General features: G+C 41.6%; 2 protein-coding genes across 3 annotated transcripts; both read right to left on the bottom strand.

Annotated features, from left to right (window-relative positions):
- Positions 1 to 291: 291 nt before the first annotated feature.
- On the bottom strand, positions 292 to 27,451 carry LOC131229550 (probable calcium-binding protein CML41). Of its 2 annotated transcripts, XR_009163432.1 has the most exons (2): positions 26,760 to 27,451; positions 292 to 325 (listed from the first exon to the last, which is right to left on the bottom strand). XR_009163432.1 is itself a non-coding variant. In XM_058225542.1 (1 exon), exon 1 carries the CDS (start codon positions 27,434 to 27,436, stop codon positions 26,897 to 26,899), a length of 540 nt encoding a protein of 179 aa, XP_058081525.1. In that variant the 5' UTR covers positions 27,437 to 27,451; the 3' UTR covers positions 26,680 to 26,896. The 2 variants fall into 2 exon arrangements, 1 of the variants encoding a protein (XP_058081525.1); XM_058225542.1 differs by lacking the exon at positions 292 to 325 and having other exon boundaries at positions 26,680 to 27,451.
- LOC131229551 (probable calcium-binding protein CML41) lies at positions 373 to 1,004 on the bottom strand. Its single transcript, XM_058225543.1, has one exon. The coding sequence runs from the start codon at positions 1,002 to 1,004 to the stop codon at positions 465 to 467; it is 540 nt and encodes a 179-aa protein (XP_058081526.1). The 3' UTR covers positions 373 to 464.

A 27,451-nucleotide genomic window follows, 5' to 3' on the forward strand; every position in this document is an offset into this window, starting at 1 on the left:
TGAAAAATAGCCAAAGATATGAATTCAACGGAACAAATGTCCGATAACAAGAGGTTAGGATCATCCAATTATCCAGTTCACCTACCCATCGCCACCCCATATGTACGATTTCTGAGTGCATGCATAGAGTACGCAATAATAAGCCATCACACTTCCAGTTATTTTCTTTTTATGATTTTTGGTGACTTTATATAAGATTAATGTTACCGTTTTAACTTTTAATTACCAAAAAAAAAAGAGAGAGAGAGAGAGAGAGAGGAGAATCCTATTCAACATGTTTTGGAAATTCTCCGTACAAATAAAAGAAGACTAAAACAAGGACAGTCTTTGCTTTTGAGCATATATTAATATAGTGACCTCAAGTAGGGCCACCTTAGGAAATGGACCCAAATTCAAGTGGGCCCACCTTAGTAAATTGGACTTATTAAGGTCATGGGGGCATTCATCTACGTAGCACGCACACATCAAGTCATCATCCTGTGAAACTCATGGAAATCAACCACGCCATTGCCGTCGAGATCGAAAACCCGAATCATGGCCTCACACTCCTCATCTGACCTGTTGTCGCCCAGGCGGTTAAACATCCGTTGCAGCCCTTTGGGCGTGATGCAACCAGATCCCTTATCGACCTCGAACATCTCAAACGCCTTCTTTAGTTCATCTTCCCCATGGTCTCTCTCCATTAGCCGCATGAAGTCCTGCAAGTCCATCAAATTGTCTCCATCCGTATCATGTTCACTGATTATTCCAATGGCCTCATCACTTGAGATGTGGTCACCCAACGATGCGAAGAGCGCTATCAGCTCCTCGCTAGAGATCTTCCCATCGCCGTCCCTGTCGAAGTATCGGAAAGCTTCATGGAACTTGTGGGCCCGACCGTTATCCCGCACCGTGGGTGAGGCCACAGATGGGCTCGGCACGTCGGATGGTTTGCCACTACGGCGAGGGAGGCTTAGCTTCAAGGACTTGTTAGCGAACCATTTGGATGGGACTAGATTAGCCATTGTTGTAGACTTGTAGTAGTGGCATGAAATGTAATGGGCTTTTATAGGGCCTACTACTTTGAGAATAAAGCATTAGAAAATGAAGGAGGAAGTTGCCCGAGAAATGAGAAGGGAAGGAAGGTTCTTAGGAGTTTCCAAATGTCCGAATGGGCTTTGGTTAGAAAATCACTGGAAAGCCACTTGTTTTAATGTATTGATAATGCTCACGTGGCTTGGCTCCATGCTCTGGGCCTGTGGATGTAGGCCCAATAGGCTTTTTAAAGGCTCATCCTATTGGGACATAGTCATATAATGGACTTTTTTCTTTTTCTTTTTCTTTCTTTAAAAAAAATTAATAATAAAATTAGACCATTTACTACTCGTCTTTTATCGTCCATTCGATGCTTGATCGATTTGCCATCTATTTTTATTTTTTATTTTCGAATTTGAGATAATATCAGCTGTATAAGAACCAGTTTCCATTTGCATCACACACCTAGCAAATCAAAGTATTATTTTATTTTGAAAGACTACTGGGTGATGATTTATTATTGATCTGAAAAGCTTACATATGTTTTCATATTTCTCAATCCAGACCATCCAAACTGTGAGTTTCATTAACCATGGATCATTGACCAAAATTCAAACTGATTAGATGATCCTAATCATTGAATGGTTGTTATGGCGGAAATGGCTGGAGGTCCTAATTAAATTGGAAAAAGATTAGTTGATTAAGATAATCTTCTGAGTGATAATTTTCTAAAGATAGAGTGTATGGTTTTAACGGTCTTGATTGATTGATTTGAATGAGATGTGTGTGGTGAATGAGTTCCCACAATTTAGTTAATTGTGCAAAACACACACCGTAGCTTAGTCCTTGATAAAAACACCTTTTGGTTTACCACCCATGATGAGTTGCCCTGCCAATTTTCCAGCACAGACGATCTAAAGTGCGTCCCACTGGATGGACCGCTCGGATCTTGCATATGTAGCAACATTCGCACATGTGAAATGAGAAGGGAAGGAAGGTTCATGGGAGTTTCCAAATGTCCGAATGGGCTTTGGTTAGAAAATGACTGTTTCAATGTATTAATAATGCCCATGTGGTCATGGATGTGAGCCCAGTAGGCTTTTTAAAGGCTCATCCTAGTGGGACAGCGTCATGTAATGGATTATTTTATTTTTCATCGTACACTTAAAAAGTCAAAAGGATTATTTTATTTTGAGGGACTTGTGAGAGATGATTTATTATTGATTTGAAAGCTTATACATGTTTTCATATTTCTCAATCCAGACCATCCAAATTGTGAGTGCCATTATCGATGGATCTTCGACCAAAATTCACACCGATCCGATGATCCTAGTCATCGAATGATCCATCGTTATGATGGAAATGGCTAGAGGTCCTAATTAAATAGGAAAAAAGATAATTAGTTGATTAAGATAATCTTCTGAGTGATAATTTTCCAATGGTAGAGTGTATGGTTTCAACGGTTGATTGATTGACTTGAATGAGTTCCCACAATTTAATTAATTGTGCAAAACTAAAGTGCGTCCCATGGGATGGACCGCTTGGATCTTGCATATGTAGCAACATTCGCACATGTGGTGGTATATAAATGGGAAATAATGCGTGCCTAGACTCTCAAGAGTTTCAACACCTGGTCGAGGGTTCGAGTACCCATAGGTGGTGAAATCCCACCATGGCGTGAGTGTGTGTAAAAAAAAAAAGCTCTGTTCTTGGTGGTGCGCATCACGCCAACAATGCTAGTGAACTGAGATCCAATCTCCGGTCTCACCCACAAACGATAAACAAAAAGAAATATAATCTAGAAGAAGAATCAAAACATTCCACACAAACCACAAGACATAATATACATAGAAAAACTCCAAACAAGGGTAAAAAAACCACGGGTCCAAGCTTCCACTATGAAGAAAAATGAGATTACAAGCAATATACTAACCTTTTCCCTCTAGATGTATAGAGAAGACCATTTACCCACACTTTAGAATAATTTTCATAACCCTAGAAAAGCCTTAGAGACCCCTATTTATAGTTTAGGCAACTTCCCTTTCGCACCCTTGTGAAACCGACTAAAATTTCCGTAATCCGTATTAAATTCACAAAACGAATCTACGTAACCTCGACTGGTCGAGCACCTCGGAACCAAAAAACTGATGCTCGCTGGATTTTGAGTTGAGCCAGCCCTCGACTGGTCGAGTGGGCCACTCAAATGGTCGAGCAGGGCACTCGATTGATCGAGCAGCCTTGTCCAGATGCGACTCAACATCCCAACAATCTCCCACTTGGAGACACATCACCATAAACGTACGTCTTCTACATCTGGAGTGCACCACCTCCTCGTCTTCAAGCCTGAAGACCAATCAAAGCTGAATAGAGCTTCAGCTTCTCCCGTATGATCGCCTTGGTCAGCATATCCGCAGGATTCTCGCTTGTATGAATCTTCTCTAGAGCAATCAATCCATCTTCCAGTAACAAACGTATACAGTAATATCTGATGTCAATATGCTTAGTCCTTGAATGAAAGGCTAAATTCTTAGCCAAGTGTATTGCACTCTGACTGTCACTGTACAGCTTGTAATCTGCTTGCTTCTTACCCAACTCTTTCATGAAACCTTGCATTCACACCATCTCCTTGCACGCTTCTATAGCTGCAACATATTCTGCTTCCATTGTACTGATAGATACTATCTTCTGTAACTGAGAGACCCAACTGACTGCAGCATTATCCAGAGTAAAGACATAACCTGTAGTGTTTCTTCTGCTTTCAATATCTCCTGCCAAATCTGAATCTACGTAGCGTTGTAGCTTAATTTTCGATCCTCTATAACACAACCTCACATATTTAATACCTACCAGGTATCTAAAGATTCACTTCACAGCTTCCCAATGTTCCTTCCCGGGGTTGTTCATGAACCTGCTAACAACTCCCACTACTAGAGAAATATTTGGCCTCGTGTTCACTATAGCATACATGAGACTCCCAATAGTTGACGCATATGGGACTTTAGTCATGTAGTCCCTTTCCTTCGCGTCTTCGCACCTTACTCCTTAAAAAGCTTGAAGTGATTGGATAATGGAGTGCTAACCGGTTTAGCACCTCCCATACTGAATCGATCAAGTACATTGGCTATGTACTCTGCTTATGACAAAATTTTTCCTTGTCATGTTTTATCCTCATGCCTAGGATTTATTTTACAGCTCCTAAATCCTTCATGGCAAATTCTTTAGACAATTGTCTTTTAAGATCTAAGATGTCCTTCATGCATGATCCGGCCACAAGCATATCATCAATGTATAGAAAAAGGATAATGTATGACGTATCAAACTTCTTTAAATAGTAACAGTGGTCTGCTTGGCATCTCCTAAAACTGTTTTCCGGCATGAAACTGTCGAACTTCTTGTACCACTGCCTCGGGGCTTGCTTCAGGCCATATAGACTCTTCTTTAGTCTACACACCTTGTTCTTCTTTCTTGGTGCTACGTATCCTGTCGGCTGATGCATATATATCTCTCTTCTTCAAGGTCACCATGAAAAAAGGTTGTCTTAACATCTAGCTGCTTTAGATGTAAGTCCTTTGTAACCACTATACTTAAGACCATGCAAATCGTAGACATTTTCACCACAGGTGAAAATATTTCAGTGAAGTCAATACCTACCTTTTGTTGGAACCCTTTCACAACCAATCTAGCCTTGTACCATTTTGAACCATCGTGCCCTTCCTTCAGTCTGTAAACCCACTTGTTATGAAGAGCTTTCTTACCCTTGGATAGAGTGACTAGCTCCCATGTACAATTAGACTCAAGAGAGTCCATCTCATCATCCATGGCCTGCTCCCATTTAACTCGTGTATCTGACTGTAATACCTTTTTAAAACACTTTGGTTCACCATTATCTGTCAGCAGTAGATAATATAAGAAGGGTGAGTATCGGACCGTGGGTCTCCTCTCCTGAGTAGACCTCCTCACAACCGGTGTCTGCAGCTCTGCCTCATAATGCTCTTGTGCATGATCATCCTGTGGCACTATTACACCTGTGTCCGGTAACTCTTCCAACTCTACGAATTCTTTCTCATCGGCCTTATTTTGCTACATACTGTCCCTATGCATCACTTTTTCATTAAAGATTACATCTTTGCTTCTGATAATTTTCCTGTTTTCTATATCCCAAAACCTGTAGCCAAAATCATGTTGCCCGTAGCCTATAAACGTGCACCTCCTGAACTTCGCATCTAGCTTGTTTCTGTGCTCTGCATCAATGTGAACATATGAAGTGCAACCAAATACTCTGAGATGTGCAAGGTTCACTTCTTTCCCAGTCCACGTTTCTTCTGATAGCCCACCATCCAATGGTGCTGATGGACTTCTATTGAAGAGATATGCGGCAGTATTCACAGCGTCTGCCCAAAACATCTTGGGTAACCCTGCATGTAACCTTATGCTCCTAGCGCACTCAAAGATGGTCCTGTTAATGCGCTCAGCCACACCGTTCTGCTGCGATGTCCCTGGAATCGTTTTCTGATGTTTGATTCCATTTGCTGTACAATACTCCTTAAACCTCTTATCACAGTACTCTCTCCTATTATCTGATCTTAGACATTTTACTATTTTACCTGTCTCGTTTTTTACCATTACTTTCCACTTCTTAAATACATCAAATACATCAGATTTACGCTTTAAGAAATAGACCCACATTTTTCGACTAGCATCATCAATAAAAGAAACAAAATAACGTGAGCCACGAAGAGATTATACCTGTGCCAGTCCCCACACATCAGTCTGTACAAGTTTTAATAGATGTGTCTTTGGAGCGCGTCCTATTTTCTTGAAACTTACCCTATTCTTCTTGTCATACACGCAGTCCTTACAGAATTCCAAGTAAATATACTTCAGCCCCGATAGCTTTCCTTTTGACAATAGCATTTTCATTCCTTTCTCACTCATATGTCCCAACCTCTGATGCCATAACTGCCCGTTCACTCCAGTTGATGCAACTGCAAGTGAACTATATGATCCTGAAGTCACGTACAAAGTACATTCCTTCTTGCCTCGAGATATCACCAAGACACCTTTTGTGATATTCCAGGAATCACTAGTGAATGTCGTCACATATCTGGTATCAGCCAACTGCCCCACTGAGATCAAATTCCGTCTCAAACTCGGTACATGTCACGCCCCAAACTCGAAAAACGGGCTCACAAAATTTCTGATTGCTGGATCCGACGCCGACAGCCTCCGTAGGGCCCCATTCTCGGATCCCGGCACTCATATGCCAGATTCAGATCCTAGGATCCTACAAGGAGGATTTTCAGTATGAATTTTTTTTAATGGAGCATAACCAAATCACAAAACAATATCACCACATATCCACTATATCAAAAACTTTAAGTACAATGCGGAAAGAGAAATACAAGGTGATCAAAAGGCTCCAAAATGATCTGATGCGCGCTCCTGCCTCAGCGCTGCTGCGATCTAATGCCACCTGCACGTAATGGTCGTACATAAGTTTACAAAAGCTTAGAGGGGGTGTAAGTATGTGCATAAGGCAAGTGCCAAGTATACAATATCAGAGTAATGCGAAAATATGCGGGTAAGTCTATGAAGACAATCAGCCGTATCAAGGCTATGCGATGCAAGGCATAAATGCTATCGGCAATACCAATGTAAGACCCATATCCTAGTCCGTACTGTTCCATCAAATCCCGCGATCCTTCCCGTAGAATTCCGGCAACCTGCGATCGGTAATCGACATTTGCGATCGACCCTAAGTCGTATGTTATAGATTTGAGTCAGCTTAATTCGAGACTTATACCATTGCGACCGCACCGTCGCCGCAGTTCCGACACCGTGTCTCTCGCACCGATCCGATACCCTGGCAGGAAGATGTGCGCTGGTGTCTATTTCAAAGAAAACGCCGCGCGTTTGTAATCCCAAGAGAATCTCTACAACATGTCAAATCAATCCCATCAATCACCTCATGTCAAGTACAAAGCAACCCATGCTTTCTCTCTCCAAAGTCAACCCTTTCTTACCCTTTCTCTTACACACCCATGCTAGTCAAGTACACCATCACCTCACCCATCACTCACATCCATCACTCCTCTCCTTACATCCCATCTCTCCCTCTCTTTCTCTTCACAAATTCCAAGCTAAGGAAGTGGTGGACGTCCAAGCCATTCTAAGAGAGAAAGTGAGTTGTGTGGCCCACTTTTCCATCCCAAAACCCATCATCCTAGCCACCCATTTCTCATCTTCCACCATCAAAGAAGAGCACAAGGAGATCGGCATTCCAACGGACCGAGAAGATCGACCGGTGGGTGTTTCTATAGGCTAGATTTTCATGTTCTTATGATGGGCCAAGTGAGGCCTACCGATCAATGGTATGGATCTCACTTTGGACCCTTGATGTGGCCAATGGCCCACCTTGATGCTTAAGATCATTCCATAATGGGGCCATTCTCTATGGACCCCATCATGATGTTTATTTTCTTGCATGAATAGGGTCATCTAGACCTTCTATTTTGGTGGAGAAAGGATCTCCACCGTTAATTTTCAATTTGGTGGGCCCATATGTAATGGGACCCACTTGATGTATGATTTAATGCTTGAAACGGAGGGCCCATAGTGCCGGGGTCCCTCCATCACATGTGTATATATATATATATATCTCTCTCTCTCTCCCTCTCTTTCTTTTTATTTTTCTTTTCATGTGATGTTGGTGTGATTGTGTGGCCCACCCGAATAGACCCCACCATAAGGCGTGTATTTTATCCCAAACCATCTTTAGGTGGGACCCACCTTATATGTATTGTATCCACACCACCCACCATTTAGTGACCCACCTAAACAAGGCCCACCTTGTGCGTGTGATAGGCCCAGACCGTCCAGGGACGCTGGACGTGCATGGAAAACACAAATATAAGCTTGGTTCACAAGCTTCTTGGTGGCCAACTCATATAGGCCCCACCTTGATGTATGCTTCAAATCCAAGCCGTCCATCTCATTCTCCAGATTATTTTAGGCGTTGAGCCGAAAAATGGGGCTGATCCAACTTTCTGGCGGGTCACACCTTTGAAAATAGTAATTTTCACCGTTGAAACTCACCTTAGTTTTTCTACACGCCGAAAAATGCCCAATATTGGGCTTGATGGATTTGTTATGCATGGTAGAATCCATTGGCGAACCCAGATTCAACAGATGTGGGCCATACCTCTGATAAACCACAAAAAATTTAAGTTTTTCAAAAAAAAATAATAATAATACAAACCAACAGCAGCATTGTTGCTGCTGCAGTGTCAGGCGCTGACAGCGCGCTAGGTGGGCGGGCGGACAGCAGTGACCCACGGCTCCAGCCGTGGGCCCCACATTGATGTTTATTTGTCATCCAATCCATTCATATGGTGGGCCCTCAGGGCAGTGGACCACCCTCCAAAATTCAGGTCCATCCAAGACTCAGGTGGCCCACATTATAGGAAACAGTGTGAATTGAACTCTACCATTGAAACCCTTTTTGGGTCCACAGAAGTTTTGGATCAAGCTGAAATTTGTTTTTCCTTTTCATTCAGGTCACTGTGACCTTATCAACAGATTGGATGGCTTATAAGCATTATGGTGGGCCCCATGTGGGACCCACAATGATGTATGTATTTTATTTGCACCGTCCACAACACCACATTTATGTGTTTTATCAATGTCGTCCAGGCACTCGCTGGACGGCCAGTAGGCCCCACCATGTCTGTGTTATATCCAACCATCCTTCTATCTGGTGGGCCACACATGTGGACCCTACCATGAGGTATGTGACCCACCATGATGCATGTGTTGCATCCCAACCGTCCACCATTTGGCAAGCTGTCTTAGATGCTTGAGACTAGAAATAAGACTGACCTATGGTTCAGGTAGACCCCACCTTAGTATATGTATGGGGCCCATATTGATTTATTTGTGGCCGCCCAGTAGGCCCACCTTGGTATATATCTAGGGCCCATATGATTAGGCCCATTTGGTATGCATAAGACCCATATGATTAGGCCCATTTGGCATGCATAAGGCCCATGTTACAAGGCCCATTGTGATGTTTTCAAAGGCCCATGGGACATGGCCCATTGCAATGTACATAAGGTCCATTGATGCAGCCCACTTGATTTATATAAGGCCCTTATGAGGTAGCCCATTTGATGTATCTGAGAACTATGGGTCGAGGCCCAATGAGATATATATAGGTCCATTGCAATGTGTGATTTCCTATGGTTTGTGTAATGATATTTTATGGCGGGCCATGCCTTGGGAGCAATGTTGGTTTGAAGTCCACATTGTAAGTACAATGTTGGTTAAATGTCCGTATTGTAACTCTCCTTAAGGCCTATTGATAGGCCCATACTTGTTAATAGTTCATTACTTTATAACATGCTCAGTGCACTTCCATGATTCATGCCTATACGCATCATATGTATGCTTGATATGAGGAATGTTTGATCATAGCATAAGCCGTTGGGCTGAGACATTTACGGGATTCCTTATGAGACAGAGTGCCCCACATGATCGCGTGGTATGCGCAGGATTGCTGCATGATTGTACGGTGTGACTCATGCATCTCGCATATGTGTGACTTAATCACTACACGCCCTAGCGACATCAGGGCCGTGACCTCTACAAACACATCGTGGATGGTCGTATCGGATACCGAAAATGCTTGGTTCTAGCACTGTGGGCACTTAGGATATCCTTGTGTGAAAGTCCCAGAACCTTTTTGGTAGGAGATGCTCCAACGTCTAGACCGAGTGGATACACGAGCGCCCTAGTGCCGAATACCAGTAGGGCGCGTCTCCCACTGTGTCGTGGTTGGTTGGAAGGGGGTATGGCCTTATCCGCCCGAGTGAGGGGGCTATAAGCTAGGCTGAGTTTGACCAGCTCACAAATGAGTCCGCTATCGACGAGCCGGGTAGGTATTGACAGACTACTGGTCAGGCGGATAGTGTGGTCTTTTCCACTCGCTCGACTGTGCACCTAGGGAGGAGGCAGTTAGTGTGAGGTGTACTAGACCCCAGTGATATCCAGAGAGGAACTGTACTGATACGTGTACTTGATGAGTACTGGCACGTTTGTTTTGCATCTCGCATATGACATTTGGCTACATAGGCCTCGCATCGCATAGCCTTGGTATGGCCGATAGCATTTATGTCTTGCATCACATAGCTTTGATATAGCTGATAGCATTCATGAACTTACCGCATATTTTTCGCATTACTCTGATATTATACACTTGGCACTCGCCTTACACATACTTTCACCACCCTCTAAGCTTTCTATAAGCTTATGCACGATAGATGCGTGCAGGTGGCGTTAGGTTGCAGCAGCGTTGAGCTTGAAGCTTGCAGTCGAGCTTCTGGAGTTTCTGTTACTTTCATTATATTGTATTTCTCTTTCATACGCATTGTACTTAAAGTTTTCAATATAGTGGATATGTGGTGTTGTTGTTTTGTGACTTGGTTATGCTTGTGATTATGCTCCATTACACAAAAAAAAAATTCATACTGAAAATCCTCCTTGTAGGATCCCAGGATTGGAATCTGGCGTATGGGCGCTGGGAGCCGAGAATGGGGTACTACGGAGGCTGTCGGCACTGGATTTGGCGATCGAAAATTTTATGAGCCCGGTTTCCGAGTTTGGGGCGTGACAACCAAGGCCATGCAATGCGAGGCCTATATAGCCAAATGTCATATGTGAGATGCAAAGCAAGCATGCCAGTCCTCATCAAGTACACATATCAGTACAGTTTCTCTCTGTGATATCACCGGGGTCTAGTACACTCCACACTGATTGCCGCCTCCCTAGCCGCACAGCCCAGCGAGCGAAATAGACATCACTATCTGCCTGACCAGTAGTCTGCCAATATCTACCCGGCTCGTTGATAGCGGACTCATTTGCGAGCTGGTCAAACTCAACCTAGCTTACAACCCCCTCACTCGGGCGGATAAGGCCACATCCCCTTCCAACCGACAACGATATAGTGGGAGACGAGCCCTACTGGTATTCGGCACTTAGGCGCTCGTGTATCCACTCGGTTTAGATGTTGGAGCATCTCCTGATACCAAAAAGGTTCTGGGACCTTCAACCAAGGACATCCTAAGTGTCTATAATGTTAGAACCAAGTATTTCTGATATCCGATACGACCATCCATGATGTGCCTGTGGAGCCACGACCCTGATGTCACTAGAGCGTGTAATGATTATATCACACATATGCGAGATGCATGAATCGCATTGACTAGTCATGCAGCAATCATGCGCGTACTGCGCAATCATGAGGGGCACTCCGTCTCATAAGGAGTCCCATAAATGTCTCAGCCCAATGGATTATGCTATGATCAAACATTCCTCATATCAAGCATACATATGATGCGTATAAGCGTGAATCATGGAGCTATACAAAGCATGTTATAAAGTGATGAACTATCATTACAACGAAGATGGGCCTAAACAGCCTACACACAACCAGTGTGGGCCTATCATGGGCCCTAAGGAGAGTTACAATGCGGACATTTAACCAACATTGTACTTACAATGTGGGCGTCAAACCATCATTGCTCCCAAGGCATAGCCCGCCATAAACATCATTACATAAACAATGGTGGAATCACATTACAATGGGCCTTATATACATCCCAATGGGCCTCAACGGACATGCCACAAATACATCAAATGGGCCCTCATATGGCAAGTGGGCCACATCACATGGGCCGCGTTATATGGGCCGCACCAATGGGCCTCATGTATATCAAATGGGCTGCACCAATGGGCCTCACCAACCACACCATTCACCTATATGCTTAAGATCAATTTAGAGCATAAAGAAAATAAATCATATTAAAAGGTCATCTGGACCACATTCCAAATATAAGTGACGATAATGATTTCCACCATTAAAATCCCTAAGGCCCACCATAACATTTCATTTCCATCCAAACAGTTGATAAGGTCACACAGACTAAATAAAAATAAATAAATAAATTTTATATTGATCTAAAATCCCTGGACCAGGGGAGTTTCAGTGGTAGACGCTCAATTCACTACTGTTACCAACAGTGGCCCACCAAATAACTAGATCTGTCTCATTGTGCCTCAAGTCTTAAATGAGCTTTCAAAATGGTTGGACGGTTTGGATGCAACACATGCATCATGGTGGGTCCCATAAGGATAGGCGGTGTGGGGAGAACACATACATCATTGGGGGGTCCCATCGTCCAGTGGTGTGGATGGTGTGGAGAGAACACATACATCATTAGGGGGTCCCACCGTCCAGTGGTGTGGACGGTGTGAATAAAACACATACATCATTGGTGGGTCCCATGTGGGGCCCACTGTAATGTTTATCTGACATCTAATCTATTAATAACGTCACACAGACCTGGATGAATATGAAAAACAAATTTCATAATGATCCAAAACTTCATTGATAACCCAAAAAGGGTTTCAATGGCAGACGCTCAATCAACACTGTTTCCTATGACGTGGGCCACCTGAGTTATGTATACGGCTGATTTTGGGGTGGCCCACAGTTAGAAGGGGGGCCCACCAAATGCACGGTACTGATGTTCCACACAAATCACGGTGGGGCCTACAATTAGGACCCACGTCCCTGCCTCTCCCGCGCAGCAGGACGTTGCTGCGGTCCAGAGGACGTCAGCAGCAGCACCTGCTGCTTAGTAATATATATATATATTATTTTCAGTTTTCTCGAGGTTTTTCCATGGTAGGGCCCGCATCAGGTGGATCCACCCCACCCATTGGATTTACAACCCATAATAGATCTAACAAGCCCAATATTGAGCATGTTTCGGTGTATAGAAATATTAGATTAGATTTCAATGGTAAATCCACTATCTTCTATGCTATGGCCCGCCAAATGATCAGATTGGCTTCATTTTTCAGCTCAACGCTTAAAATGAGCTGGAGAATGGAATGGACGGCGTGGATTAAATCCATACATCAAGGTGGGGCCTGCATGAGCGGCCCACCCAAAAACCATTTTTTTTCTCTGTTGTCGTTAGTGCACCCCACTGTCTATTCAAGCTTCAAGGTGTGGCCCTGTCCAACGTCCCTGGATGCTGGACGGTTTGATTATAACACATATGCAAGGTGGGCCCCACCTGCAGACGTGCTGCCCAGGTGGGCCACCAAATGGCTGGATGGTGTGGATAGTACACACATCAAGGTGGGGTCCATCCGGGTGGGCTATACGGCCACATCATAATACAAGAAATGAAAAAGAAAGGGAGAGAAAGAGAGAGAGAGAGATGGGGGGGGGGGGGGGGGGTGTGAGGGAGGGAGCCCGACACTATAGGCCCTCCTTTTCAAGCATTCAATCATACATCAAGTGGGTGCCAATACACGTGGGCCCACCAAATCAAAAATCAACGGTGGAGATTACTTCTCCACCAAAATGGAAGGTTTATATGACCTCTTTAAATCTTAGAAAAGTAAACATCATGATGGGGTCCATGGAGAATAGCCCCATCATGGAACGATCATATGAATCAAGGTGGGTCATCGGCCACATCTAGGGTCCAAAGTGAGATCAAGTAGATCGATGACATAATCTTCCAACACCCCAGACATGGCGGGGATCGAGTAGATTGAACGGATCGAGAATTCAAGATGATAGTTGATATTCCTAGCTTCAATGACCAACTAAACATTGAGGATTTCCTCGATTGGCTTTCTGAAGTTGAGCGATTTTTCGACTATATGGACATCCTTGAAGCAAAGAAGGTCAAGCTTATGGCCTATAAGTTGAAAGGAGGAGCTTCAGCTTGATGGGAACAACTGCAACTCGAGCGAACCAGGCATACAAAAGCATCAATCCGCACCTGGCAGCGAATGGAGCAGCTACTACGTGCCCGATTCCTCCCTAGCGATTACAATCAGGTATTATTCCTACAATACCAAAATTGTCAACAGGGTAGTCAGTCGGTGAGAGAATACGCAGAATAATTTTACCGCCTAGCGGCGCGTAACGATTTGGTCAAGACTGAATCGCAGCAAGTCGCCCGATTCAACGGTGGATTGCATATGGCTATCCAGGATCGGGTCCAGATGCAATCCGTTTGGACGATGAATGATGCGATCAAGTTGGCTACTCGGGCAGAAGCGCAACTTGAACGTCCTAACATACGGACCTATCCTACTGCAAGGATCCATGTGGCATGTCTGCCCCAGGGAACCACACAGCCTAAGGGGAAGGAGTCTTTAGGAGCACGCACTCAACCTCTTACGTTTGAGAGACGAGATCAGGAAAACGAGCAAGCTAGACCCCAAAGGGGCGTATCGACTGCTACTTGTCCAAGTAGAATCCCAAACCCCTATGCTCGGTCAAGGCCCGATAATTGCTATCGTTGTGGCCAATCGAGCCACCTATCAAATATTTGTCCCCAGTGAAAAGTGGCAAACCTCGCCATCAATGATGGCAGTGCTAATAACGTTTATGAAGATTCAGATATTGAAAAACAGAAGTACACCACTGAGGACGAGGCAGATGATTCAGGTTGGGTTCAGCAAGATCACGACGAGTTTCACGTCGTGAGGCGATTATTATATGCGCCAAGAAAAGAAGTGCATCCACAGCGACATAACATCTTCCGCATTAGGTGTACGGTGAATCGAAAGGTTTGTGACGTGATCATTGATAGTGGGAGTAGTGAGAACATCGTCTCCAAGGTCATGGTGGAAAAATTATAATTGAAAACGGAGCGTCATCCCTCTCCATATACAATCGGTTGGATCAAGAAGGTCAGCGAAACAAAGGTAATTGAACGGTGCACCATAGCCCTTTTAATTGGTAAACATTATAAGGATGAAGCAGTATGTGATGTGGTTGACATGGAAGCATGTCACATACTACTCGTCGGCCTTGGCAATCTGACTATGACGCCACTCATAAAGGGCGAGATAATATATATATATATATATATATATATCTTCGTCAAGGACAGCCAGAAGACTATATTGGCCCCTTTGGATCCAGAGGGACCACTTGAAACTTCTAAAGTGGAGGGCCGTTTTCTCTTAACCATACGAGACTTCGTGGAAGAATACAAGAAAACAGGACAGACTTATGCATTAATTATAAAAGGGAAAGAACTCGAGCCTACCAACATCCCTAAAAGACTAAGGCCCCCGCTACATGAATTTAAAGAAATCTGACCCGATGACCTTCCTGATGGGTTACCCCCCATACGAGATATCCGACACCATATCGACTTTGTCCTTAGGTCCAGTTTACCTAATCGTCCCCATTATTAAATGAGTCTGAATGAGTGCGAGATTCTGCAGGGACAAGTAGAGGAGTTGATCCGTAAGGGTCTTATTTGAGAAAGCATGAGTTCATGTACTATACCATCTCTATTAACTCCAAAGAAATATGGGAGTTGGCTCATGTGTGTCGACAGCCAAGCCATCAACAAAATCACCATAAAATATAGGTTTCCTATACCACGGTTAGACGATATGCTGGACATGCTAAATGGTGCAAAAATATTCTTTAAATTGGACCTAAGGAGTGGTTACCATCAGATTCGAATACGGTCGGGTGATAAGTGGAAAATGGCCTTTAAGACCAAGGAAGGATTATACGAATGGATGGTCATGCCCTTCGGTCTTTCGAATGCACCTAGCATATTTATGAGATTGATGAATCAAGTTCTGAAACCTTTCATTGGGCGGTTCGTTGTGGTTTATTTTGATGATATTTTGATATACAGTCAAGACGAAACCACCCATATGGAACACCTCAAAAAGGTCCTTCAAGTGCTCACTAAAAATAAATTGTATCTCAATTTAAAAAAGTACAGCTTCATGATTGATAGCCTATTGTTTCTGGGTTTTGTCATAACATCCACGGGCATTCGAGTGGATGAGGAAAAGGTGAAGGCAATCAGAGAATGGCTGATTCCCACAAATATTCACGAAGTACGAAGTTTTCATGGACTGGCGACATTCTATCGTCGGTTCATGAAAAATTTCAGTACCATTTGTCACCAATCACAAATTATATGAAGAAATGGCAGTTTCAGTGGACTAATGAAGCCGACAGGAGCTTTGCCGAAATCAAGCACAGGTTATCCACGACCCCGGTTCTTATACTTCCCTACTTCGACAAACTATTTGAAGTCGAATGTGATGCCTCATATGTCAGAATTGGGGGAGTTTTGTCTCAAGAAGGTAGGCCGGTAGCCTTCTACAGTGAGAAACTTAATGATGCACGCAAGAAGTGGTTTACATATGAGATCGAGTTATACGCGGTGGTCTAGGCACTGCGACACTGGCGACATTATTTGATTTAGAGGGAATTCATACTTTACACGGACCATTAAGCTCTCAAATTCATTAATAGTCAAACTAACATTAACCGTGTGCATGCTAGATGGATATCATTTTTGCAGGAATTCACGTTCATACTAAAACACAAGTCAGGGCAACAAAACAAAGTAGTTGATGCACTGAGTCGCCGTGCAACTTTATTAGTCACTATGAACAATAAGGTTATCGGGTTTGAGCGCCTCAAAGACATATATGCTAATGACAATGACTTCAAGAATGCATAGGTTAGATGCCAAGAAGGTTACCCCAGCGACTTACATATGCAAGACGGGTTCCTTTTCAAGGAAAATCTACTGTGCATCCTGAACAGTTCGCTAAGGGAACAGATAATCCAAGAGCTACATGGAGGTGGCCTCAGTGGACACCTTGGGCGAGACAAGACGCGAACTCTTGTGGAAGAACGGTATTACTGGTCGCAATTGGTACGTGATGTAGGAAAGACAGTCCAACGTTGTTATATTTGTCAGACCTCCAAGGGACAATCTCATAATACGGGCCTCTATACCCCGTTACCCGTGCCTCACGGTCCTTGGGAGGATTTATCTATGGACTTCGTGCTTGGTCTCCCACGAACACAATGCGGCATGGATTCGGTGTTCGTGGTAGTAGATCGTTTCTCCAAGATGGCGAATCTATTCTTCAGAGAAATTGTGCAGCTACACGGGGTTCCCAAGACTATTACTTCTGACCGTGACATGAAGTTCATAAGCCACTTTTGGCGGACTTTGTGGACTCGATTCGATACACGACTTCAGTTTAGCAGCGCCTACCACCCACAGACTGACGATCAAACTGAGGTGGTGAATCGCACGTTGGGAAACCTCCTTCGATGTATTTCAGGAGAAAAACTGAAGCAGTGGGATTTAGCTTTGTCTCAAGCGGAGTTTGCATTCAACAACATGGTGAATCGCTCGATAAGAAAATCCCCGTTCTAGGTTATTTATGGACGAGTACCTCGCCACACACTAGACTTGCCACACACTAGACTTGGTCCCTCTACCCAAGCTCCCAGGCATGAGCATTGCAGCAGAACATATGGCGGATAAGATCATGGGCATTCATGCGGAGGTATAAACTAAGCTACATGCCTCGAACGAAAAGTCCAAGGAGCAAGCGAACAAGCATCGGCGACAAAAAGTGTTCAAGGTGGGCGACCAAGTAATAGTCCATATGCGCAAAGAACGATTTCCAACCGGAACATACAACAAGTTGAAGAATAAAAATATTGGACCGGTACCAATCATCCGAAAGATCAATGATAACGCTTATGTTGTTGATCTTCCAGATGACATGGCGATCTCACAGACTTTCAATGTCGTGGACCTGACCGAGTATCATGAACCAGCACAGGATGAGAACTCGAGAACGAGTTCTTTTGAAGTGGAGGGGACTGATGTAGTGCAGGTCGTGGATAGTTTCATGGCCAAGATGGATCAGAAAAGGCCCAGTCGACGACAGAAATGATCCGGACCATCGGACCTTAGATCGAGCATATCTCAATCCGGAATGAGTTATCTAACATAAAATATATGATTTTGGGGTAGAACGAGCTACTTTAGCCAACCAACCCTGCTACGTCAGGTTACGCAGCTCGGAATTGCGAAAAACCACTAGATCGACGGTCGTTTCCCTGTTTTAATTTTGTTTTTACTATAAATAGTAAGTTTTAGTTTGATTATAACTCTTCATCCGTCGGGCTTTAGGAGTTGCGCCCAATGTGATAAGAGCTTAGAATAATTAAGAGAACGGTTTGGTGAAGCCAAATAGGACACTTACTATTTTTGGCCGAAAACCTTGCGCACTAGTAGACATCACGACCATCTATAAATAGTAAGTTTACTATTTATAGTAAGTCGCGAATTCTAGGAGTTTTAGTTGTAGTTTGATTCTGATTTCTTTCCCATTGCTTGGTACCCCTATTTAAAGGGTTGTGAACTCGTTTTTATTAATTCATTAATCAATTTCGAATTTATTAGGATTTATTTCTATTTTCTGCTTTCCTTCCTCATAGATTCGAGAAATCTCTGTGAGGAGTCCAGAGAAGTTCCGTGGATTCGGAATAGTTATACTCTTGAGGAAGACGGTGCTCGACCTCACGTCCTCCCCTGCGTCATCTGGGGGCTTGTGGATGTAGGCCCAATAGGCTTTTTAAGGGCCCATCCTATTGGGACATAGTCATATAAAGGACTTCTTTCTTTTTCTTTTTCTTTCTTTAAAAAAAAATAATAATAAAATTAGACCATTTACTACTCGTCTTTTATCGTCCATTCGATGCTTGATCGATTTGCCATCTATTTTTTATTTTTTTTTTCGAATTTGAGATAATATCAGCTGTATAAGAACCAGTTTCCATTTGCATCACACACCTAGAAAATCAAAGTATTATTTTATTTTGAAAGACTCCTTGGAGATGATTTATTATTGATCTGAAAAGCTTACATATGTTTTCATATTTCTCAATCCAGACCATCCAAACTGTGAGTTCCATTAACGATGGATCATTGACCAAAATTCAAACTGATTAGATGATCCTAATCATTGAATGGTTGTTATGGCGGAAATGGCTGGAGGTCCTAATTAAATTGGAAAAAGATTAGTTGATTAAGATAATCTTCTGAGTGATAATTTTCTAAAGATAGAGTGTATGGTTTTAACGGTCTTGATTGATTGATTTGAATGAGATGTGTGTGGTGAATGAGTTCCCACAATTTAGTTAATTGTGCAAAACACACACCGTAGCTTAGTCCTTGATAAAAACACCTTTTGGTTTACCACCCATGATGAGTTGCCCTGCCAACTTTCCAGCACAGACGATCTAAAGTGCGTCCCACTGGATGGACCGCTCGGATCTTGCATATGTAGCAACATTCGCACATGTGAAATGAGAAGGGAAGGAAGGTTCATGGGAGTTTCCAAATGTCCGAATGGGCTTTGGTTAGAAAATGACTGTTTCAATGTATTAATAATGCCCATGTCGCTGTGGATGTGAGCCCAGTAGGCTTTTTAAAGGCTCATCCTAGTGGGACAGCATCATTTAATGGATTATTTTATTTTTCATCGTACACTTAAAAAGTCAAAAGGATTATTTTATTTTGAGGGACTTGTGAGAGATGATTTATTATTGATTTGAAAGCTTACACATGTTTTCATATTTCTCAATCCAGATCCAAATTGTGAGTTCCATTATCGATGGATCTGCGACCAAAATTCACACCGATCCGATGATCCTAGTCATCGAATGATCCATCGTTATGATGGAAATGGCTAGAGGTCCTAATTAAATAGGAAAAAAGATAATTAGTTGATTAAGATCATCTTCTGAGTGATAATTTTCCAATGGTAGAGTGTATGGTTTTAACGGTTGATTGATTGACTTAAATGAGTTCCCACAATTTAGTTAATTGTGCAAAACGCAGACCGTAGCTTAGTGCTTGATAAAACCACCTTTTGGTTTACCACGCATGATGAGTTGCCTTGCTAGTTTTCTGGCACAGACGATCTAAAGTGTGTCCCATTGGATGGACCGCTCGGATCTTGCATAAGTAGCAACATTCGCACATGTGATTGCTTATGAATGGGAAATAATACATGCAAAAAAAACTACGTTCTTGGGGTGGTAACTGCCAGGCCCGCTTTGGACTAGAACTGGGTTTGGCATGTGGGGCCCAATCAATTTCCTTGGCCAGACCCAGGTGGGCAGGACTGAATGCGTACATTTGTTCTCTTTTTTCTTTTTTTCTTTTTTAACCATGCCCACACACTCGCCACATGTAGAATTTAGGCCTGCGTATCAAGCGTCATACGCTGCTGAGTGTGTGTGTGTATATATATTTATTCTACGGCTATTCTGTGTTGGCCAAGTTATTTGGTACACCGTCTACGTCAGCCTGCTATACCTGCTATAGGGTGACCCTACACGCGCCTGTTATAAATTAGTTCAAATTAAATGGTCTAATAATATTTGAGCTCACTGTAATATTATTTAAACAATTCTAACCTTTGATTCGTGGAGATTTTATTTTATTTTTTTATTAGAACCATTGACTTCTTTTTAATCACAACCGTCCACTGAGTTTTCATGAATCGTCTAGTTAGATTATTTCTTCAGTGCAATCTTTGGTTTATGATGCATGTATATTTTTGGCCCACGATCTTCAAAGTTACTTTTAGTTTCGGATCTGCTAGGTGAACGATTTCCCAGTGCCTGCGCATCAAGCAGCACACTCTGCTAGAGTATCAAAGTTTCTCCTTTTGTCGTCCGTGCGACGAATGTGTCCGGCAGCCACGCATCTGCAATCTACAAAATCAAGCTCCTCTGTAAGCATTAAAATTAAATTTTTTTATAATATCCCAGACGTTCATCAGATGGGCCCTCTTGTGTTCATACTCTGCAGAAATTTGGAGCTTCTATAAGAGTTTTTTTTATGAATCATGGGTGTATGAAAAATTAAATAGTTCAAAATAAAACCAACGGCCCACAATAAATGCACGTTATTGGCCTTCTCGATGAGTGGACCCACGGTGAGTTTGTTAGTGTAAATCGCATTTAATGTACGGCACACAATAAGGCCCATATCTATCAAGTGTGGATGTCTTTTCACCTGTCGAGGCACGTACGACTGCAAATAAGTGGCAAATGTACAGACGCCTGCATATGAGAAGTTCTAAGTGGCAATTCAGCATAATCACACGATATCCAAGCCGTTCAGCTGTAATATCACAACTTTTATATTCTATTTTACAAATTAATGATGATAAAGATCGCTGGAAAGTTGACAATTCTATGCAATAAATGAACGGTCAAAAAAGTTAGACCGGTGGTCCACATTACCGTACTTGTGTGGCGCATTGGTTAGGGGTGCACACGGTTCGGTTCGGTCCGGTTCTGGGCTGAAACCGGAACCAAACCGTTCCTTACGGTTCTAGGATTTTTGGAACCGAAACCGGACCATTAGCACTTTAGAACCGAATCGGAACCGGACTGTGAAAACCAGTTCAATTCTAGATCGGTTTCACAGTTCTGAGCTTTTTATAATCCAGCTCAATTGTATGTTTTATTTTATAATTTAACACGTGTCCATTCATGTTGTGATCCATTTGATGAATGGTTTAGATATTGTATATAGTGTGAAAAAATACACTTATGAAAACAATCAAAGGGTGCATTGTAAACCATAAATCATGAGTCAAATATACAACTAAAATATATTATAAACTCACGGTTCCAAGTTCAGTTCCACAGTTCGGTTCCAACTTCAGTTCCACAGTTCGGTTCCATGCTTCAGAGTCACAGTTCGGATTCACAATTCGGATCCACGGTTCGGTTCGATTCTATATACCTCCAAACTAGAACCGAACCGAACTAAACGATTCTTTAATTTTTTAAACCGGAACTAGAACCGGTGCACTCTAGAATCAGACCAAACCGGACCGTTTGGTCGATTCTGGTCCAGTTCCATTGTTCTACCAGTTCATGAGCACCCCTAGCATTGGTAACTACGTCGAGTAGAGTAATGGTTTGCCCACATGCATTTGGAAAGAGTAGACGTGAAAAACATGCAACCAAAACCGAACCAGCAAAATCTTGGCCCTCGCAATGAATGACTTACATAAATTGGTATTCAACACATACACCTGACTTTTAGAAAACTTGGCAATAAATGGTTTGATTTTGATTATGCCTGTGCAAATATACGTATGTTGAGCGTGATAAAATCATATTCAATGCAAATTGATCCGAACACATTTTAACCCTAAGCACCGAACGGGCTGGATTAAGATTAGATTTATCAAGAATGACCTGACTACTTAGTAACCAATTGACAAAGATTTATACAATTTATAAAAGAGAGTAAGTTCTTCGTATGGATTTTTTTCACCTTAAAAATAAAATCTTTTTATCACAATGATAATAGCTAAATGTTTATAAAGAAAATAAGAAAGCAAAAACTAAGTGGTAATTTTATTAGTCTAAATGTAAATGCAATATAATTGATAGATAAGTTGTATAGAGTAGCAAATTTCCAAGGACGAGACAAACATAGACAAATGATAGTCTTCTAGACTTGAATGGTCATGAGACCATCATTGTTTGGTTAGGCTATGACTAAGAAAATCAGTAAAGGTTTAAAGATTTAAAATTTTGACAATGGAGTCTTGAATGGTTATCTAAATTTAATTTAATTTAATGCAACGATAATAATAATGGAGAAACTATAAAACAAAACTATGTCAATCGATTCAAACTAGTTATAGCATGGTGTTAAAATAGGCATCCATGAGAGATGAAAGATTGATAGAAGGTATTGAGTTGAAAGGATTTATTATATTTGAATTGGGGAATAATCGAGCTTTTTGCTCTTTGTTGGTTTTATAGACTTAGATTAGACGATGGCATTGCAAATGCTCCATTGACTTTTTGGATTGATGTTTCAATTAGTTAGCGATCTTAGCTTTATATGCTTTTATTTTGAGATGAGATTAGCCAACAATTACAAAAATGAGACCACCCAATTATTACTTATTACTCCACGTATTGTCATGTTTTTATTTATGGACGGCTTTCTCCTCTTAGTACATCATTTAAGAGTCTAGAATTGTATATGACCAATTAAATCTGGCCACATATCATTGGATACCATCGTCTTTGTATTGTGCTATGTTACATGCGTTGCTTTGCATGTATACTGCCCACAGTTCCTTGCCATCCCGTTGAAGACTACCTTTATAATTCTAATCATGCCTCTAGATCGAGTTCTAGTCATCCATACTTCTCTAAATATCCTAATTTTCTTAAAGATAATATTTCATATTCTCATGATCTCTCTTTTATACTCCATGAATACCAATTGTAATATTTATACAAGTATGTCCATTTCTGACCATAATAAAATGGGTGTAAACACGGAGTAATTGAGTGGCAGATATGATAGGTTAGATGAACACTAGCTAAAGATATGAATTCAATCAAACAAATGTCCAGTAACTAGAGGTTAGGATCGTCCATTTATATCGTCACCGAGAACTCGTACGGTTTGATTGGAGTTATATCCTGCCAAGTGTACGATTTCCGAGTGCATGCATGGAGTACAATTTCCAGTTATTTTCTTCTTATGATTTTTGGTGAGAGGCCAACCATCAGTCTCCCATAATTTTACATAAGATTAATGGTACCGTTTTAACTTTTAAAAGAAAAAGGAGTTCTGAGAACTGTTCCGTACAAATAAAAGAAGGCTAAAACAAGGACACTCCTTTGCTTTTGTCGTCCGTGCGACGAATGTGTCCGGCAGCCACGCATCTGCAATTTACAAAATCAAGCTCCTCTGTAAGCATTAAAATTAAATTTTTTTTATAATATCCCAGACGTTCATCAGATGGGCCCTCTTGTGTTCATACTCTACAGAAATTTGGAGCTTCCATAAGAGTTTTTTTTTTATGAATCATGGGTGTATGAAAAATTAAATACTTCAAAATAAAACCAACGGCCCACAATAAATGCACGTTATTGGCCCTTTCGATGAGTGGACCCACGGTGAGTTTGTTAGTGTAAATCGCATTCAATGTACGGCACACAATAAGGCCCATATGTATCAAGTGTGGGTGTTTTTTCACCTGTCGAGTCACGTACGACTGCAAATAAGTGGCAAATGTATAGACGCCTGCATGTGAGAAGTTCTAAGTGGCAATTCAGCATAATCACACGATATCCAAGCCGTTCATCTGTAATATCACAACTTTTATATTCTATTTTACAAATTAATGATGATAAAGATCGCTGGAAAGTTGACAATTCTATGCAATAAATGAACGGTCAAGAAAGATAGAATGGTGGTCCACATTACCGTACTTGTGTGGCGCATTGGTTAGGAGTGCACATGGTTTAGTTCAGTCCGGTTCCGAGGTGAAACCGGAACCAAACCGTTCCTTACGGTTCTAGGATTTTTGGAACCAAAATCGGACCATCAGCACCTAGGACTAAACTGGAATCGGACTGTGAAAACCAGTTCGGTTCTTAATCGCTTTCACGGTTTTGGGCTTTTTATAATCCAACCCAATTGCATGTTCTATTTAATAATTTAACACATGTCCATTCATATTGTGATCCATTTGATGAATGGTTTAGATATTGTATATAGTGTGAAAAAATACATCTATAAAAACAATCAAAAGGTGCATTGTAAACCATAAATCATTAGTCAAATATGCAACTAAAATATACTGTAAACTCACGGTTCCAAGTTTGGTTTCACGGTTCGGTTCCAACTTCGATTCCACTGTTCGGTTCCTTGGTTCAAATTCACAGTTCAGATTCACAATTCGGATCCACGGTTCGGTTTGATTCTATATACCTCCAAACTGGAACCGAACTGAACTAAACGGTTCTTTAATTTTTAGAACCGGAACTGGAACTGGTACACTCTAGAATCGAACCAAATCGGACTGTTTAGTCGATTTTGGTCCACTTCCACTGTTCTACCAGTTCGATGTGCACCCTAGCATTGGTAACTACATCGAGTAGAGTAATGGTTTGCCCACATGCATTTGGAAAGAGTACATGTGAAAAACATGCAACCAAAACTGAACCAGCAAAATCTTGGCCCTCGCAATGAATGACTAATATAAATTGGTATTCAACACATACACTGACTTTTAGAAAACTTGGCAGTAAATGGTTTAATTTTGATTATGCCTATGCAAATATACGTATGCTGCGCTTACTAAAATCATATTCAATGTAAATTGATCCAACACATTTTAACCCTAAGCACTGAACAGGCTGGATTAAGATTAGATTTATCAAGAATGACCCGACTACTTAGTAACCAATTGACAAAGATTTATACAATTTATAAAAGAGAGTTAGTAGATAACCAATTGACAAAGATTTATACAATTTATAAAAGAGAGTTAGTAGATAACCAATTGACAAAGATTTATACAATTTATAAAAGAGAGTTAGTTTTTTGTATGGATTTTTTTCACCTTAAAAATAAGATCTTTTTATCACAATGATAATAGCTAAATGTTCATAAAGACAATAAGAAAGTAAAAACTAAATGGTAATTTTATTAGTCTAAATGTAAATGCAATATAATTGATAGATAAGTTGCAGTAGCAAATTACCAATTATGATAATTGGAGCCGACGAGACAAACATAGACGATTGATAGTCCTCTAGACTTAAATGGTCATGAGACCATCATTGTTTGGTTAGGCTATGACTAAGAAAATCAGTAAAGGTTTAAAGATTTAAAAAATTGACGATGGAGTCGTGAATAGTTAACTAAATTAAATTTAATTTAATGCAATGATGCGTTTAACAATAATAGAGAAACTATGAACAACTATGCCAATCGATTCAAACTTGTTATAGCATGGTATTAAAATAGGCATCCATGAGAGATGAAGATTGATAGAAGGCATTGAGGTGAAAAGATTTATTATATTTGAATTGGGGAATAATCGAGCTTTTTGCTCTTTGTTGGTTTTATAGACTTAGATTAGATGATGGCATTACAAATGCTCCATTGACTTTTTGGATTGATGTTTCAATTAGTTAGCGATCTTAGCTTTATATGCTTTTATTTTGAGATGACATTAGCCAACAATTACAAAAATGAGACCACCCAATTATTACTTATTACTCCGTGTGTGGTCATGTTTTTATTTATGGACGGCTTTCTCCTCTTAGTACATCATTTGAGAGTCTAGAATTGTATATGACCAATTAAATCTGGCCACATATCATTGGATACCATCGTCTTTGTATTGTGTTATGTTACATGCGTTGCTTTGCATGCATACCGCCTACAGTTCCTTGCCATCGTGTTGAAGACTACCTTTATAATTCTAATCATGCCTCAGTGTTCTAGTCATCCATACTTCTCTAAATATCCTAATTTTCTTAAAGATGATATTTCATATTCCCATGATCTCTCTTTTATACTCCATGAATACCAATTGTAATATTTATACAAGTATGTCCATATCTGACCATAATAAAATGGGTGTAAACACTGTGAGTAATTGAGTGGCAGATATGATAGGTTAGATGAACAATAGCCAAAGATATGAATTCAATCAAACAAATGTCCAGTAACTAGAGGTTAGGATCGTCCATTTATATCGCCACCGAGAACTTGAACGGTTTGATTGGAGTTATATCCTGCCAACTGTACGATTTCCGAGTGCATGCATGGAATACGATTTCCAGTTATTTTCTTCATATGATTTTCGGTGAGAGGCCAACCATCAGTCTCCCATAATTTTACATAAGATTAATGTTACCGTTTTAACTTTTAAAAGAAAAAGGAGAATTCTATTCAACATGTTCTGAGAACTGTTCCGTACAAATAAAAGAAGGCTAAAACAAGGACGCTCCTTTGCTTTTGAGCAAAGTGACCTCAAGTAGGCCCACCTTAGGAAATGGGCCTAGATTCAAGTGGGCCCACCTTAGTAAATTGGACTTATAAGGCCATGGGGGGTTCATCTACGTAACATGCATATGCAAGCATTAAGTCATCATCCTGTGAAACTCATGGAAATCGAGCACACCATTGCCGTCGAGATCGAAAACCCGAATCATGGCCTCACACTCCTCATGTGACTTGTTGTCGCCCAGGCGGTTAAACATCCGTTGCAGCCCTTTGGGCGTGATGCAGCCAGACCCCTTATCGACCTCGAACATCTCGAACGCCCTCCTCAGATCATCGTCCCCACGGTCCCTCTCCATGAGCCGCATGAAGTCCTGAAAGTCTATCAAGTTGTCTCCATCCGTATCATGATCACTGATGATTCCAATGGCCTCATCACTCGATATGTGGTCACCCATCGATGCGAAGAACTCTATCAGCTCCTCGCTACAGATCTTCCCATCGCCATCCCTGTCAAAGTATCGGAAAGCTTCATGGAACTTGTGGGCCCGACCGTTATCCCGCACCGTGGGTGAGGACATAGGTGGGCTCGGCACGTCGGATGGTTTGCCGCTACGGCGAGGGAGGCTTAGCTTCAAGGACTTGTTAGCGAACCATTTGGATGGCACTGGATTAGCCATTGTTGTAGTAGTTGT

The sequence above is a fragment of the Magnolia sinica genome, chromosome 16, assembly GCF_029962835.1.
Source record: "Magnolia sinica isolate HGM2019 chromosome 16, MsV1, whole genome shotgun sequence".
In the NCBI taxonomy this organism is placed as follows: Eukaryota; Viridiplantae; Streptophyta; class Magnoliopsida; order Magnoliales; family Magnoliaceae; genus Magnolia; species Magnolia sinica.